At 40.8% G+C, this 18,316-nt stretch overlaps 1 protein-coding gene across 3 annotated transcripts in view; it reads left to right on the plus strand.

Moving 5' to 3' along the window:
* LOC126503444 (ubiquitin carboxyl-terminal hydrolase 45-like) overlaps window positions 1-18,316 on the plus strand; it is a 35,409-nt gene that overhangs the window by 2,760 nt on the left and 14,333 nt on the right. Inside the window, exons 2-5 of one of the 3 annotated variants that reach the window (XM_050145140.1) lie at window positions 11,206-11,287; window positions 14,307-14,398; window positions 16,006-16,062; window positions 17,265-17,408. In XM_050145140.1, coding sequence (XP_050001097.1) covers window positions 14,330-14,398; window positions 16,006-16,062; window positions 17,265-17,408 — 270 coding nt within the window. In that variant the 5' untranslated portion in view covers window positions 11,206-11,287; window positions 14,307-14,329. Of the gene's footprint in view, window positions 1-5,146; window positions 5,235-11,205; window positions 11,288-14,306; window positions 14,399-16,005; window positions 16,063-17,264; window positions 17,409-18,316 lie in introns of those variants that run through there. The other 2 variants (XM_050145142.1, XM_050145141.1) reach the window with 2 other exon arrangements.

Below are 18,316 nucleotides of genomic sequence, written 5' to 3' on the forward strand. Positions count from 1 at the left end.
AGTGGTAGAAGGGGTACATTAAGGTTGCTTCCAGGTTGGATAAGGGCTAGTCAGTTACCTCTGGGCAGTAAAAACTAGTATAGTAGTCTTTGTTGGAGGGACTTGGTGAGACAGCTTGGGAGTCAAGTGGGTACAATTTGTTTCTGGTCCTATACAGTCTGCCTCTCTGATGGCGAGAGCTGGGAAACTGAAGCCTGGCTAACTTGAGCTTGGTGAGACCTAGAGATGTGGAGTGAAATTGTAGGGGAGCCTTTTTAAGTATGGAAAGGTGAAGCCGGGAAACATTTATGGCCTATTCATCCTCTCTACTTCCCCGAGGACTGGGGCCAGTAAGACAAGTGGAATTTCCAGGGGATTTGGAGACAGGTTGGGTAGTCAAAGAGAGGAACTCAAGGCCATTGCCTGTCTGTGTGGAGGAGGGCAAGCAAAAGATTGATCTTAGAGAGTAGTGTGTGAACTGTGTGCCCTCTTACTTGTGGTTGCGAAGACCTCAGCCCATCCTGGAAAGGTATCTGCAAATGCTAGTAAATATCTGTGTCCCCCGACCAGGAGCCCATGGTAAAACCTAACTACTAGTCTAGGGAAGGTAACCGAACTCTCATTTGGTGAGATTGAGACTGCAGAGGGCAGAAGTTGGGATTAGCATTTGTCTTTTGGTCAGACTCACAGGACTAGGTTTGTCTTTTTAGGAATAATCCGTCAGAGGATGAGTGGTAATGAACTGCAGGGGAAGGAAAGAAGGGTGACTCAGGGAGTGCAGACAGTTAGGGTGTCAGCCCTCAGGGAGGCTCCAGTTATGGGGAAAGAGCGTCCATGTGGACAAGACGGCTCTGGGGGATGGGGTCTTGTCATAGAATCAGGGTGTGACTGGGCGGTTCTTGGTTGGCCTTGTTACTGAGAAGAGAGAGAAATCATTTGTCCTCTTCATGTCCACTGCAGTGGAGAATGGCTGCTTGGCTGGGAAGGAGAGCTGCTTCAAGGAGTTCCTGTATTTAAAAGGGAGTTAATAATTGGGATGAAGGTTGGTGCATTCAGAGAGGCTTGGGGATGTGTGTGCTGTGCATGTACGTGCACATATGTGTGAGTGTGTGTGCACACGCATGTGTGCTTGCGTGTGTCTGTGTGTGTGTGCGTGTGTGTGTGTGGTTTGGCAGGGTGAGTTGCTTATGCTGCCAGTGCATATTGTCTCTGCAGGTGGTGGAACTAAACAGGCTAGGACTAAGCATCGTTTGTTTATTTCTGACAGGGTCTTACTATGTAGCCCTGGCTGTCCTGGAAGTCCTTCTGTAGACCAGACTGGCCTCTAACTCACAGAGAATCCACTGGCCTCTGTGTCCCTAGTACTGGGATTAAAGGTGTGGGTCATCAATCCGGGCTTGCTAAGTAATACTTTATAGCTCGGGGCTGTTGCCAAAGACAACCTGACACAATTCCTCATGACCTGAGGCTATTACCCAACACTGCCAAAATAGTCACTCATTTCTTTTTCTGAAATGATGAATTGATTATATGTCAGGTTAGTGTACGTAACATTAAAAATGGTCCTCTTCTCCTGGATCTTATAAACTAGTTCAGTCCAGTTACTGAGGTGTGAAGAAAGCAAGTTCCTTAAGTAGGGACTTGCATTTTATAGTATTTACAGACTTCACGTTTTGTTTAAACTTAAACGAGCCCCAAATGTAAAGGGTTTGCCATGCTTCAGTAATTCGGCACATACTGTTTCTTTGCTCCGTGAAGGCCAGAAAAGACTGTGAGAAGCTTAGAGATCTGATTGCCGCGTAAAGTTAGAGTTTTAGGGCATCGCAGGCTTTACAAATTTGTTATAATTCTGTCCAAAATAGCTTCATTTGTTTTCATGTTTCCTTCTTTTATTAAGAAGTCAAAAATATGTTGAAATAGTTGAGTACTCCTAGACAAAAACTCAGGTTCTTGTCTGCCCTTTTCTTCAGGATTCACTACAGGGTTACACCTTTCACCTGAGATGCTTAGGGGCAGAAATGTTTTACACTTGGGTTTGTTCAGATTTTGGAACATTTTCATTTATTATGAGCCCTCTTGAAGAAAGGGTTCAAGTACAAACACAAAGTTGACTTATGTTTTATATACCTTGCAAGCATAGCCTGCCAATAGGTTTATTAATTTTTTAAAATGATTTTTATTATGTATATGAGTGTTTGCCTGCATATATGCATGTGTGCCCCATGTGTGCCTGATGCCCATGGAGGCCAGGAGAGAGAGAGAGAGAGCATCGGATCCCTCAGACCTCCAGTTGAGATGCTTGTGGGTCTTGGGATGTGGGTGCTGAGAAACAAACTCGGGGTTTACAAGCAGCAAGTGCTCTTAATGCTGAGCATCTATTGGACATTCTCGGAATATTTAGGGCAACATTTTAGGCAGTTCTATAAAATGCATTTGAAGTGAAGCTAATTCAAACCCTTGCTATCTTTTCTCTAGACTTCTTCCTATGCTTGAATTTCTCAGTTCATAGGCTTACTTGCTGTAGTTTTTTCCTTATTAATGTTCCCTCATTTTGTTCCCACTTCTTTCTTACCTCCTTGCTTCATCTGTTACTCCTATACTTTTTTCCTCTTACATCTCCACTCCCTGTTTACTAATTTTAAATCTTAAGTTTCTCCCACATAACCCTCTGGCTGGTTTTGGAGGTAAGTTTCCTAGTGCAACATTTACTTTATGACCATGACTTGGGTGTGTGGTGTAAAGGCTCAGCTTTAGGTACTCAGGCTATCTTAGTCCTTTTGTGGCCTTGGAAACATTGTCCAGGGACTTTCTTTAAAGTTTAAGGAACTGTCCCTCATCCTTAGGCACCTTTCCAATGAATGTTCCTCTTATTTAATAGGCTGAATGTCTTCATATGTTTGGTATCTGCTAACCTTTTTAAAAGTAAGTTTAAAGGTACTTGATATTGGTACCTCAGATAGGATCCTTCAAAAATTTTATAAATTAATGGATTACATTTTCCAGTTCTCAGTAGAAGAATGAAAAGAAACCCCTAGGTTTATTTTTTCAGTGACTATTTAGAAGGCAACAGTTTACACGTTATGGAGATGGAGATGGAGATAGGCAGCTTCTTTGTTCAGAAATGATCCCCACCCTAAGTGTCTGTCCGTTCCCAGGGCTAAGGGAGACTCTGGAAGGATTCCTGGTTCTGTCCTAGTTGATTTCACTAACGTTGCTCGATATTGACAGCACAGGTCTGTTATGTAATCTCTTCCTCTTGAGATGCCAGCTGTAGAGGCTCAAGCAACTCTGGGATCTGTTTCTAGCCTGAGTTTCTCTGACCTACTCCCACAAGCCTCCTCTAACATAACGATGCTATTTGCAGCTACCGAGCGAAAGACTAGCTGAACCGGTGTTTCCTCTTCTGTGGTAACTTCACTGCCAGCTCCCTTAGCTTTGTGGCAGGCACATCAGTGCACTGTAGGGTGGATGCTAATTATGAGACTCTGAGGAATACTATTTAAAGTACTAGATTCTGGGTCATAAGAGCCGGATTGGTATTTAGTGACATTTAACTTGTTCCTCTTCAGTCTTCTAAAGTACAAAAATGTAGTTCATTTTTACAAAGTCTTTAGCAGTGTTGTTTATATCAAATGAGATTACACACACATCATAGTGAATTATTGTAAATTTGTTTTTATGTAAATTTCATATAATTTCAGGTGTTACATTAAGGTCTTTTATGCATTTTGTGTTGTTTTTTTAGAGAGTGAAGGATGACATCTGGTTTTATTTTTTGCCATGTGGATACAAAGTTTTCTCAGCACCGTTTATTGTTGAAGTGGCTGTCTTCTCTCCAGCATAGGCCTTTGACACCCTTGTTGAAGTGTGTGTTTGTACCTGTGTTGTCTGTTCTTTTCTATTGCTGCACATGGCTGTTTTTGTGCCACTGCCTGCTGTCTGGCTTTGTACTATGGCTCTGTAGAACTGATTGAAATCAGGTATTGTGATCCCAGAACTGTTCTTTTGCAGGCTTTAAGTTACCAAAATGAGCCAGGCGGTGGGGGTGCATGCCTTTAATCCCAGCACTCGGGAGGCAGAGACAGGTGGATCTTTGTGAGTTCGAGGCCAGCCTGATCTACAAGAGCTAGTTTCAGGACAGAATCCAAAATTACAGAGAAACCCTGTCTCAAAAAAACAAAAAAAAAAGTTACCCAAATGAACTAAATATTTGCTATTGGTATCTCTGTGCATAGCACTTAACTACCTCATTTAGTCACACAGGAGATCTAGTTATTAACTCCTTAGAAGGAACATATTCACATAGTTATCAGTGTGCAATGTATAAGATACGTTCTGTAACTGTGGGACTGCATTTCTTCTAAAATAAACAGCAAATAATATTTATATTAAGATACAGAATGTGTCTTAATTTTTTTATTCTTTGAGATAAAATTATAAATCACAGAGGCTTGGGTTGAGTGCTGTTTTTCTTGCTGATTGTATGACATTACATATTATTTTAATATCTCTTCATCTTCCTTTAGTTGTACCTTTTTGTTGGGACTAACAAGTCCTTTATAATGACACGGAGATTTATTATTAATTATAAAAGCTCAGCTGATTACTGAGACTTGTTACTAACTAGCTCTTAAAACTTAAAATAACCCGTTTTTGTTTTTTTATCAATCTACCTTTTGTCTCGTGGCTTTATTACTCTTAATCTGTACCACCCAGGCTGTTTCCTTTCCATCTGGCTGGTGACACCCTCCTTTTTCTTCCCAGCTTCCTATGTGCCTGAAAATCCTGCCTAGCTATTGGTCATTCAGCTTTTTTATTAAACAAATCAGAATGACACATCCTTACAGTGTTCAAAAAGATATTCCGCAACAGGTCAGTCATTTAAAGCTTGAGAACATAGCAAATCTCAGTGAGATTGTTTTGGGAAAAGGAGTTAGCGTGTGTAATGCTGTTGTGTAAAGTATGTGTGTGACATGCCTGGAAAAGGCAAGTGCCTACCCAGTGGACTCGTTTGCACTGGCACACGAGTAACATCTTGTCTGTTTAATTGAAAAGCAGTAAACTGATGATTAATTTATTTCAAGGTGGTCTTAAGTAAGCTTGACGTGTCTGATGATCTATAAAATGACTGTACCTTTTTCTTTGCTGCTCTGTTTTAAAATCCTAGGGCTCCTCGGTTTAAAGGGTTCCAGCAACAGGACAGTCAGGAGCTGTTACATCATTTGTTGGATGCAGTGAGGACAGAGGAGACAAAGGTCAGATTTCTTAATGTGTGTCACATGTTCTCTTTAAAGCAAGGATATTAATCTGGACTAATGTCTGTAATTTTAAAGAATAGTGACCAATCATTTTTATCTATATTTTTGCCTTTCTTCAGTAAGATTGTTTCTCTTGTAGCCCTCTTTTTGCTTTTTCTTAATGTCCCTCAGCTCTTAAATCAACTCAAAATACTCAGAAACAAAACTCACTATGGTACATATCTACTGTCCCAGCTACTCAAGAGGCTGAGGCAGGAGGATTACTGGGACCTGGGAGTTTATAGTGAGAGACCTCTCAGGAAAAAGAGCCAGGCATGTTTTTAATCCCAGCACAAGGGTAGCGAAGGTCTCCGAGTCTGAGGCCAGCCTGGTCTACATAGTGAGACTCTGTCTCAGGAAGGAAGAGGGGGAGGAAGACAAAAAGAAGTGTTGTTTTAATTATTGAGGCAAGGCGTATAAATACAGAAGACAAACAGCAGTCTAGAAAGCAGCCCCCTGTCCCCTCATCCTCCTTTTCTCTAGTTTCTTCAGCTCTTGGTCTCTTCACTTCTGTAGGAGACTGAGCGGCATTTGCTTCTCATGCCGAAGCCAGCACAGTGCTCCTCATAGTTCAAACCATAAACCGACCGCTGTGAGTTTGGAGTTCTCAGAGGAAACCTTCGTTGCCCTATACTGAGTTAGGCTCCACTCATGGGCTGGGGAGTAGAACCTCAGCTGCAAAGGAGGCTCCTCAGGCAGTGCTATCCCAGTCCTGTACTTTCGCGCATTGCTTGTTTATTGGCTTTAATATGGCATCAGTGAAACTGAACTTCCTGGGGGACTCTTATGTAGATAGAATATAGATAGTATATCAGAGAGGGTACAAAATAGTAAAGATGTCAGATACACAACACAGCTTCTACATTGCTGCACCTGTGATGTATTTAAAAGTACACATGTTAGAACCTATTTACTAAAGTCCCGTGTTGGTGGTATTTGGAAATGGGATCTTTGGGGGTAATTGGAGTTAAATAAGGTGTGAGAATGAGGAGGGACCCAAATCAGCATATTCGCTCTTGTCGCACCCTAAGGTGCCTCCCATGTCAAACACAAGAAACCTCGTAGGATGCTGTTCTCTTTTCTCCCTTAACTTTGAAAAGATGGGTCTTCTCTATAGCCCAGGCTGGTCTTGAACTTGAGGCTAGTTTCATGTATTTTGTTATAGAAACAGAAAATGGACTAACTCTTTTCTCCCTTTCTCACTATACCAGTCATTGCTAAGTGTTTATAGCAGTTGGAACCCTCCTTTAGCTTCAGAATTATTGTCTAAATATATAGTATGGGCCACTCAGTTATAGATAATATGGTAAAAACTTCTCCTCAAAGTGAGTACACTCCTCAGTCTGTGTAGTAATATGAAATAAAGCAGTCAAGTATAAACAAAGCGCTTCCGTGCTTGCAGCAGGTGTTACTGGGAAAGGTAAGCTCCCTTTCTCGCTCCTTCACTCTCCCACGGCCTACAGAAACTGAGCAAGCGCTCTTAAAAGCCCAGTTTCTTTGGACTGTGTTAATGGCCAGATTTTAGTAGGGCGAGGTAGGGTTCCAATATTTTATTAAAAATTATTTCAGCACAACAAAGAATGAGTTGATGTCTGTGCTCTACAGAACGGTGTGTGCTGTAATCATGCCCTTTGCTGACTGCCTCACTGACTGGGCTCAGCCTTCAGATCTTCAGACTCCCTTCTTCTTCAGCACCCTTATGTGTGTTTTCACTTTTGAACCTGATTACCATCTGTTAAGATTTTTTGTCATGATTTGGTGTGAATACTCTATTAATTCTAGCAGTCTGTAGCCAAGAGGATGGGGTGTGGTAAGTTCTGGCAAGCCTAGGCTATGTAGTAAGATCCTGTCTCAGAAACCAACAATACAAAAGAAAGAGTGTATCCTCTCTAACACCTTTCCTAAGTCGGAGAAAGGTAGTGTTGCTTTGTTTCCTTCTTTATCCCTGGATGGAGTTCTCTCAGTACTGTGGAACAGTTTATTACAGCTCCCAGTGAGAATCCGAGTGGGAAAGCCACGTCACCCATTATGTAGGTTATTCCTGGTTTCCTGGGGATCTGCAGCTGTTTTGAATATGTTATCATTTGAATAAGTCAGTGGTTAACTACCACATCATGTTATACCTATTTTATAAAAAGATAAATTAAGAAATTTATAGTTAAGATTTGGAGACATTAACATTCCCATGAGCTAAAATTTGATCATACTTTCTTACAGCTTTCTGCAGAAGTATGTTTATTATATCTGATGATAGTCATACATCATTGCAAATTAAATTTTTCCATGCATTGTTTTTCTCTGTCATACAATATCATAAAAACTCAGGAAGTATATGCTGCTCTTATTCTGCCATTTGAGGGCCATAGCTAGTTTGACAAGATTGACATGTCATGTCTGTGGATGTACTTAGCCTCACAAGCAGATCAGCCGTGCTGGTTGGTTACGGTGAGGCTGCAGACGGGAGCGGCATTGTCTGGCCTGGGAAGGAGCAGATGCTAAGTGTGCTGTGGTGCACACGTGCCGCTGCCTGGGCTTTCTTGATGGGAGAAAGGCTGCAGCGTTATGTCTGCCACCAGATTGTGGAGAAATGACTTACAACTACTGACCTCTCATACTGTCTCCGTAAAGGGTTTGCTTATGACTCTAAGGTTGAGGAATATACTACTGCTAAATTGAATACAGTGCTAAAGGGAACATGTGGTCGAATCATACATATTTATGTACGTACAGAATTTATAATTACATTTACTATAAGTAGTTCCTTTATGGGCAGCCTTTTCACCTGCAGATCATGTTTTCTTTGTTTTTGTTCCCTTCTAATTTGAGCTTTCACTAAGATTTAGACTTATTTTAAAGATACCTCATTTTAATCCAGTGTTGAGTAAGAGTATGTTAAAGGCAGAAGTCTCAGCTGCACTCTATCACATGTGTGTTTAAGCAGCTCCATCCCTGGCCTTCCCTTTTCTACTAACGTGAACATTTAGGTGAGTGTGTGTGTGTGTGTGTGTGTGTGTGTGTGTGTGTGTGTGTGCGCGCGCGCACACATGTGCGTCTTATGAGTTTATTATAGATGTATAGGTGGGAGCATAAGGGGAGAGAGCCGTGCTGACAGAATGAGGCCTGGAGTCAGCAGCGCTAGCCAGGTGGCCTTTTCATGCCCCCAGTACTGTAGCTTGAACGTAGGGCCTTGTGTTTGTCAGGCAAGCACTCTACCAAGTGAGTTACTTCCTCAGCTCTCTCGAGTCAGGTTTTACGATACTTCATAGAATTGGAATCTTTTAAAAATGAATTCTATGCCTTTAAAACAGGTTTGGTGATAATCTGTGAAATTTTAGGCTTTTATTTTTTCTTTTCCTCCTTCTGCCATGGTAGATGATTTTCTGCCTCTCCTATAATTAATTTTAAAAATGGTATTTTCCTAGAAAATTACTTACTGTATTTTTTCCAATGTAATTATATTAGAAAGTATTCTCTTGGGGTTATTTACATTTTATTTAACTTTCTTAGTGACTTATTTAAGTATGATATTAAACTTCCCTTTATTGTATTAAGATTAGATAGTATTTTTATTTATCCTATACTGAAGGAATTAGCTTTGGTTTCATGTATTATTTCTCTCCAATTTGTTTTCATTTCCTTTGAGGCTTTTCCTTCTACTTTTATTTGGTTTTAGCATCCCTTCTCTAAATTCATAGTTAGTTTGACTATTTAGACCATTTGCTTTTATTGTTTTCGCTTTATTTAAATATTTAAGGTGTGAAATTTCTTCTGAATATTGAGAAATATCTTAGATCCTGATATGCAGTATTTTTATTTTCTGTTAAAGTGTACCACATAATGTCTCTATGGCATTTTTTTTTTATTATGTATACAACATTCTGCCTCCATGTATGCCCACATGCCAGAAGAGGGCGCCAGATCTCATTATAGATGGTTGTGAGCCACCATGTGGGTGCTGGGGATTGAACTCAGGACCTCTGGAAGAGCAGCCAGTGCTCTTAACCACTGAGCCATCTCTCCAGCCCCCATGGCATTTTTTTTTAATAGAGAATTCTGTGTCATTTTCACAGTGTAAAAGCCATTTTAGGGTTTGGAGAGATGGCTCAGCATTTAAGAGCACTGGCTATTCTGGTAGAGCCAAAGATGGGTTCCCAGCTTTCATACTGAGGTGTTCACAAAGACCTGTAACTCCAGCCCCAAGGGATACAGTGCTCTCCTCCAGATTTTTGGGTTCCTGCAAGTCACACATACCTTATACACAGTTGCAAATAAATGAATAATAAATCTTTAAAGTATGTTTCAGGCAATAGAGTTGGGTTTCAGTGCATGTGCGTGTGCGTGTGTGTGTGCATGTGTGTGCATGTTCTCATATGTGAGTGCATGTACGTTTCTGCATGGAGCCCTAAAGATGGCTTTGGTATTTTCTTTAAAATAGTTCCTCACCCTGTATTTTTGAAGCATCGTCCCTTGCTGAACCCTGAAATCGTCCTCTCAGCTAGTCTAGCTAGGCAACTTGCTAGAGGAGTCCCTGCCTACACCTTTCCTTCTCTGGGATCCCAGGCAGGCCCCCACACCCACCTTGGCTTTGTGGGAGGCAGGGTTTCTGGAAATTCATATTTCTGGTCCTCATGCTTACATGGCAAGTGCTGTAGCACCACGCTTTCTCCCAACCCTTTTGCCTCTCAGACAGTAGTTATAGAGTAAAACCTGTGAGTAATATGTAGAAAACTGTCTGTGGAAAGATGACAAGCTTCCCTTTACCCTATGTAACATTGTAAGTTACACTTGACAAAATTCATCTTAATTAGAGGCCCAACTAATTGAAGGCCAATAATTTTTTGACTTAAATGGATACTTATTATTGTAATATATTCTTTTATTCTGTTTTGAAATGTCTTTTTTGGAAATTGAGACTTGCCTAACGATAGACAGAAGATGGAGAAATAAGGACTATGAGTGTGTGACTCAGTGGTAGAACTCTTACGTAGCATGTGTGGGCCCCAGCTTCAGAGCTCAGCATCACGTATGAACACATGCACACACAGGTGTGGAAATAGAAACCTCGTAACTTGCTGTAAGCAGCTGAAGACACAGTCATTATTGACGACTGTGTGTAATGATCACCATAATTGTGATTTGGGAAATTCTTGGTTGATGTTAGTTGACAGTCTGGACTTTAGGGTCCGTGTGTGTGCACTTTCTCTGGAGAGACTGCAGCGACTAGTCTCATCACTTCTTATATATTAAGGTTTCCTCATGGACAAGAAAGTCCATGTGATCTGATCTTTTTTGCCTTTTTCATATTTATATCTTTTTTTGGTTCATATTTATATCTTGATAAAGAATGCCAGTTTAGATAGAAGGAGAAGGGGCAGAGGGACTCTTATTCTGAACCTGAGAAGAAGCTGAACTAACTGGGGTACTTGCTTTTGCAGCTGGTAAGAATGCTTTAAATCTGAGAGGAAACCTAAACACAAAGCTGCCGCTCATTTAGGAAAATTTGCCATTAGAGAGATTGTAGAGCTTTGCCTTTGCCTTTGCCTTTGTGTTTGAAGTTGTTTTAGAAGCAGGGTCTCCCTCTAGTCCAGACTGGTTCTTCCTCACAGTCCTGCCCCTTCCTCCCATTGCCAAGATTACGGGCATGCACTATCATCTCGAACTAGAGGGTTTTTCTTTTGTGGAGTTTTACAACTGAAAGATAGAATACACTTCATGTTTCTAAATGTGTATAGTGTAAGGAAATCTCAATCTCACAGAAATATTTCCAAACAAATAAAACTACGTATCCCAACAGTAAGTACCTATTTAAGATTCAAATATTTTATTTTCATGGTAGGAACCCTAGTGTGTCTTGCTATTTGAAAGTCCTTTTTATTGAGAATGAGATCTTCATTGACCACCACTAGGTTCTCTTGTCTTTGTTTTACAGAGGATACAAGCAAGCATTCTAAAAGCATTTAACAACCCAACTACTAAGACTGCTGATGATGAAACTAGAAAAAAAGTCAAAGGTATGTCGACTCTGTTAAAGGTACCTTACAGATAGCCAGGCAGCGCTGGTACATGCCTTTAGTACCAGCACTCAGGAGGCAGAGGCAGGCCGATCTCTGTGAGTTCAAGGCTAGTCTGGTCTACAGAGCGAGTTCCAGGACAGGTTCCAGGTTCCAAAAGTTACAGAGAAACCCTGTCCCAAAAAAAAAAGAAAGAAAGAAAAGTACGTTATAAAGCAATATAATAAAGGTTTCATCATCCCAGAAGACTCAAGGAACATTGCAGAGGATAGCATCTAAGAGCTGAGGGGGGCAGGAAAGGGGAGTGTTGGAGAACACTTTCCTCTGGACATGGCCTACCTTGCACCCCAGAACTCTCAGCAGCTGTGATTTCCCAGTACCTGATCAAACGTGTTGTGGAGAGTGGAAGGATCAGAAAGCTCGCGCTTCCCCAAGAGGAGAAATGCTGCTCGTGGTTGCTAGAGGGAGACTCTTTCAGAGTCTAGCCACTGGTAAGATGCCATGCATCTATAAATGCAGATCTGTACTCATGCTCCAGTAGGGATGAGGAAAAGGGGATTCCTGGGAATGGGGGTCACAAAAGACAGTGGTTCCCTCTTTTCCAGAATCTAATGCTAGCCAGTAGTTCAAAGGTAAGGCCCCATGAGTGCCTTGATTTGTTGATAATGCTGGTCCTGTGTGGTCCTGCTGCAATAACTACAGTTGGTGTGGGTTGATGATTACGGTAGTTGCATCCTATCTAGGAAATAGCATTCTATAGCCCTTTACCCTTCTTCTGGCTCTTACATACTTCCTGCCCCTCTTCCTCAGTGTTCCGGGCCTTAGAGAGACTGACTGGTGTAGGTGACTTGTTTAGGATGGGCCCACACTAGATCTGTTCTCTGCATCCTGGGGCAGTCATGAGTGTGCACTCACCACTATTCATTTAGGGAGGGCTTCTCTGATTTAGGCTGGGAGACACTTGTCTGAAGAACGCAGTTTGCTGCTCTGTCTAGTTCACTACCAGAAACATTTCCCCATTTGAGTCTATGTCCCTGTACCTACATTGTTCACCTACATCGATGCTTTCATGTTGGGTTCAGTTCAGAGGGCAGTTCCGTTACCTTGTTTTAACTAGACAGAATGACTCTGTGCTTTAGGGACATTGAAGAGTCATTGTTTATTTAAGAGACTACGAATAGCGGCACACCCTGCCTGCTCCAGCATTTGCTGTATGCCTGTCAATGCCAGCCAATGAGTGTGTATCCTGTGGCACCCAGTTCCTACTGTAGTATGTTCTGCTTTGGAATACTATATTAGTATGACATCATTGTTATAAAGGACACTTACCTCTGAGTTTTATTTTGTAGTATTAAACTGTTTATAATACATGACTATAATTGATAAGTAAGTGCTCTAATGCTCTATTGTAGTTTCAGGTTTAAGACTTACTTTCTCAGTCAGGTGTAGTAGCACATGCCTTTAATCCCAGCACTTGGGAGGCAGAGGCAGGTGAATCTCTCTGAGTTCAAGGCTAGCCTGGTCTACATAGTAAGTTCCAGACCAGCCAGAGCTACATAGTGAGACCCTGTCTTGGAAGTGGGGGCAGCTGGAGGATACAATATCTCCAGTGTGTGCCTTGTTGCTGTGTGCTGTGATGCTGCCATCTAGTGCATGTTGGCGGAAGTAGCCCTGGTTTCTTTCCATCTGTCAGTTCTCTTTTTAATCCCTTGTTCGATTTTTCTTAATGACACATTGCATTTCTTAATAGTTTCTATAAAAAATGTCTTTTGGTGTTAAAGTATATCTTCTCTGTTATTAAGTGCTTTGAAATGATGCTTTTAATAATTTTCAACACTTTCTCTGAAAGTAGAGGCTTGCACAGGAAAGGAGTTTGAAAGCAAGATGAACAGTTTTGTTAATATACTTTCTGTCTCCGAAAACTTTGAACATCTGTCCAAGCAGAAAGACTAGCACAAGCCTCTTCTTGTGTGTGTGTCACCTAACTTAGCTATATCCATAGCATATTGTTTGGTCAGTGTCCTCCAATACCCGGCTATTTTAAAGTAAACCACTAGCACAGTTTCCTCTGAATAATTTCAGATTTTAAAAGTAATCACCAGGCACATGTATGTACATGTCACGTGAGTTATTAATCGCCATGGTCACTTATCACACTGTGCCTCACATACCTGTTTCTTACATCCCCTTTTCATAGCCATGGCTCTGGAATCTTTAGCCTCAAAAACTGTTATTTTCCCTATTCTTTCTACCTCTAAACTAGGAAAAGAGGCATCAAAAAAGCTCAGTGGGAGCAGCTGGGGTGTGATATAAGTTAGTAGTTATTGCTTGCTGCAAGGAGCCGTTTGTTCGTCATGGCCGCCCAGAACTGAAGTAATCACACGGAAACTGTATTATTTAAATCACTGCTTGCCCCATTAGCTATAGCTTCTTATTAGCTAATTCTTACATCTTAGTTTAACCCATTTCTATTAATCTGTGTATCGCCATGAGGTTGTGGCCTACCAGCAAAGTTTCAGCACATCTCCAGCTGCGGCTCCATGGCTTCTCTCTGACTCTGCCTCCTTTCTCCCAGCATTCAGCTTGGTTTTCCCCACCTAGCTCTGTTCCCCTATAGCTCTGCTATAGGCCCAAATCAGTTCCTTTATCATTAATGGTAATCCCAGCATACAGAGGGGAATCCCACATCAATTGCTCCAGTTATTTTACCTCTTAAGAATAGTTTGGGCTGGTAAGATGACTTAGCAAATAACGGGGTGTGCTGCCAACCCTGATGGCATGAGTTCAGTCCCTGGAACCTGCATGAGGTTAATTCTTACAGATCTTGGTACTTAATAACTATTTCCTTTACAAGATTATAAAGGAGAAAGATGCAGCATAATATAATAAATACATTATTGGATATAATATGGAAGCTTTACTTTATCCAGATAACTTTTGAATAAACAAATAACGGCATGTAACTGTTGGATCAGTGTTTTGTGACTTTTTTTAATTAAAAAGTGGGTGCTCTTTACAGCCTATGGAAAAGAAGGCGTGAAGATGAACTTCATAGATCGGATCTTTATTGGTGAATTAACGAGCACAGTCATGTGTGAAGAATGTGCAAATGTATGTACCTAGAGTTCACTTCATGGGCTACACCTCAATCACAATGTTTCTGTTGTGTTTTATTTCTCCAGCATCACAGTGGTTATCGATAGCTGTTTGATAAACTGATAGACTTACTTTCAGTAATGATTACTTCTCAATAACAATTCAGATTCCCAACCCCACTTCACAGACAACTAAAGCTCCTTCGGGAACATCAGTGGTGTCCTAGAAGTGACAGTGTTATGAAAGTGAACTGCTTTTCTTTATTAAGACTCAAGGGCTTGCTCAAGCTCAAATGCTAAAGCTTCTAGCACACAAGACCTGTTACTGAGGAAAGCAGAAATGCCTGTTATGGTGGCAGCCAGCGCAGTTAACTTCCCTGTAGGGATCAGATGGATAAAGACCACGCAACTCAGGTAATCCTGACTAGAGTGCATTTCTTCTGCGGTCAGCTTGCTGTTCACTTTCTCTGACTTACAACAGCAAGTGGTAATGTCAGCAAAGAGGTGTTCTTCTACATGCAGTGTTGAAAGTCATTAAAAAGACCTGTGACAGGTGGCTACTAGTAATTCTTGTAAAATACTAAAAAGTAACTTCTAAAAAGTAAGCCCCTTTTTAAGTTTTTCTACATAAACGTGTTTGTTTTTATGATTTTATTTTTCCTCTTGACTTACCTGAGTCTATTCTTACTTCACTTCCTTTGACTCCGCTCCCTGTTTTGCTGTGTATATGTAGCCCAGGCCAGCCTTGAACTGGAGTTCTCCCCTATCAGCCTCCCAGGCGGTAAGACTGCAGGTATATGCCACCGTGCCAGATAAGTCAGCCAGCCACCTCAATATGATCGGATATACGAGCTTCTAGTTTAGGTTGAGGTGAGAAAGACATTTCTGTGCAAACGAGTAAGGGTCACAGTGAGGTGCCATAAATTGTGGTGGTTAAGAAGACTGTCACACTTGATTTAGTTTGTGTGTGTACTCTTGACTCAATCTTTGAATTTAGTATTCTTATATTAATACTGTCTATAAGAACATAAAACATGCATGCATTTTTGTAGATTTTTCAACTGCTTGATAAGAAATATTTCTAAAAATGACTGATAGGTTAAACTATCAGATTTTAATAAAGAGTGTGAATGTTCAGTTTTTCTGCCCTCCCTAGTTTTATAAAACTAGGATTATTGTATCTCCTCTTGCCTGTGACATTAAAACATAGAATGTAACTTTAACTTTACTAATATTTATAGACTTTGGGCACAGATATTGATTTCTCTCTTACATATATCTTCGAAAGCAGAATTGTCCTAAGAAATTGGTCAAACATTGTCATCTCTGTGCGCTCTCTCTCTCTCTCTCTCTCTCTCTCTCTCTCTCTCTTTCTTTCTCAGGGTATCTCTGTGTATCAGTCCTGGCTGTCTTCAAACTCACAAAGACCGACCTGCCTCTGCCTCCCAAGTGCTGGGTTTAAAGGCATGCTCAGCTTTCTGCTTTTTCTTAATACTTCATATTTTGTCTTAACTTGAGACTTAAAGTCACCCAGGAAGTTTGATTTATTTTGCTCATTGACAAGAGTGTGTATCTATGTTAGAATCTAACTGACGTTCTCAATCTGCTTTTTCTGTTTTTAAGGTCTCCACCATGAAGGACCCCTTCATTGATATTTCCCTTCCTATCATAGAGGAAAGGGTAAGGAGAAGGAGTAAGGAAACTCCTGTGAAGGGCGTGCATTCATTCATTCATTCATTCTTCAAGCATCTGCTGAGCTTCTTGTCTGTATCTCAGAGTCATGTCGTTTACACAGAACTGGGTTTGTGTGGTGTATTTGATTGTCAGGTTGTGTTCATGTGCATGAAGTGTATGTGTTTCCTTACATCTCTAACAGTCCGCCAGCTCCCGAATAATGACACAGAGTTTTTATTAATTATGAAAGCTTAGTTTTAGCTTAAGATTGTTTCCAACTAGCTCTTAAAACTTCAATTCACCCATTTATATTTATCTACATTCTGCCACGTGGGCTCGTTTCCTCTCTTCAGTACAATCTTTGCCTAGAAGTCCTGCCTGTCCTCTTCCTGCCTAGCTATTAGCCATTCAGCTCCTTACTAAACCACTCAGGGTGCCTTAGACAGGTGAGGTAAAACAGAGACACATCTTTATACAGTATGCAAAAAGATAATTCCAACATTTGTATTTTGAAATTGTTAAGAAAATTACCTTTTTAAGTGGGTTGGAGAGAAGGCTTAGCAGTTAAATTATTGGCTGCTTTTCCAGAGGACCTGGGTTCAATTCTAAGTACCCACATGACTTGTGAGCTCACGATTGTCTTGTCTTAGTTAGGGTTTTTATTGCTATGAAGAGACACCATGACCATGGCAACTCTTATAGAGAAAACATTTAATTGGAGTGACTCACTTACAGTTTCAGAGATTCAGTCTATTATGATGGCAGAAAACATGGCGGCATGCAGGCACGCATGGTACTGGAGGAATATCTGAGAGTCTTAAATCTTGTAGGCAACAGAAGTTGACTGAGACCCTGAACATAGAAAACCTCAAGGCCCACACCCACAGTGACACACTTCCTCCAGCAAGGCCATACCTACTCCAACAAAGCCACACTTCCTAATAATGCCACTCCTTATGAGATTATGGGGGCCATTCAAACTACCAAGTTCTTCAACTCCAATACAGGTCCAGGACATCCATCGCCCTCTTCAGGCCTCTATGGATAATGCATGCAAGTGGTCCACAGACATACATGCCAACAGAACACTCATTCTAATAAAGTAATTTAACAATTATTTCAAGAAAAGAAAATTACCTTTTGACATTTCTAGTAAGTTAGGAATTTTGAGAAGAATTTATTTACTTAAAATGTTTTATGTTACATAGGTTTCAAAACCTGTACTTTTGGGAAAAATGAATAAATGCAGAAGTTTACAGGAGACAGACCGAGATCATAACAACGGCACCGTTACTGTAGAAAATACCCATCACCCCAGAGCTGCCAAGAAGCATTTCTCACCTAAAGAGAAGGCAAGTGAGACTTTGGGGGGTATGTTTTTAGTACTTTTATTTTGAAAAGTCTCAAGCATGTTAACAGATAGAAACAGCAGTATCTAAAAGACACTCCCCCTCCTTTTTCTCAGCTTTACAACAACCAGTTCATGACTGATCGTGTTTTTACCGTATATATCCATCACTTCATCTTTCCCCAGCCCAGGTTATTCTGAAGGAAATATGTACTTCAAAGTACACCACTAAAAGTTACTTTTAAGGAGCCCAGGATGGAGTCCTGCGAGTCTCAAACGTTCAGCAACACCCACAACAACAAAGCAAGAAATGAAGATGCTATCTATAAACATTACCAAAGTACCAGCATATATTTTGAAATCATCAGTTGACTCATTAGTAATATCAAACATGCTTTAAAGTTTGGATTTATGATCTAAAAGTAGGGTCAACAAATTACAGTTGATTAGCACACTTTTAATCTCTTTATAATCTACAGATTCCTTCCTTGAATCTATCCACTAAAGCAGTGTAATCCTTTTAATAGTTTCCCACAGTCAGCAGCAATTCATTTTGCTACTGAGTTTCGATGGCTCTGGAATGTTCTCTCTCCGTTACTTTTTCTCTACTGCAATTAGATTTAGAGGCCAAATTTTAGTTTATTTAATTTTCAGCAAGACAGCTTCCATCCAGGTATGGTTGTACATGCTTATATTTCTAGCACTCAAGAGACTGAAGCGGGAGGATCCCAAGTTGAGCTTCATAGTGATTCCGGCCTGGGCTGAACTACAGTAGCAAGATTTGTCTCTGAAACTGTAAACAAAACAAATTGGGGAAAATGGGGCTGGGCAGAAGGAGGAGATGGATTTTTACATGGTTGTCTATATTCCCACCAAGTAGGGATATATAGTTTTTGGTTTCCTTTTCCATAT

Source organism: Alexandromys fortis, unplaced genomic scaffold, assembly GCF_014885135.2.
Source record: "Alexandromys fortis isolate MF-2015 unplaced genomic scaffold, M_Fortis_MF-2015_v1.1 scaffold_2_1_26212458, whole genome shotgun sequence".
Lineage (NCBI taxonomy): Eukaryota > Metazoa > Chordata > Mammalia > Rodentia > Cricetidae > Alexandromys > Alexandromys fortis.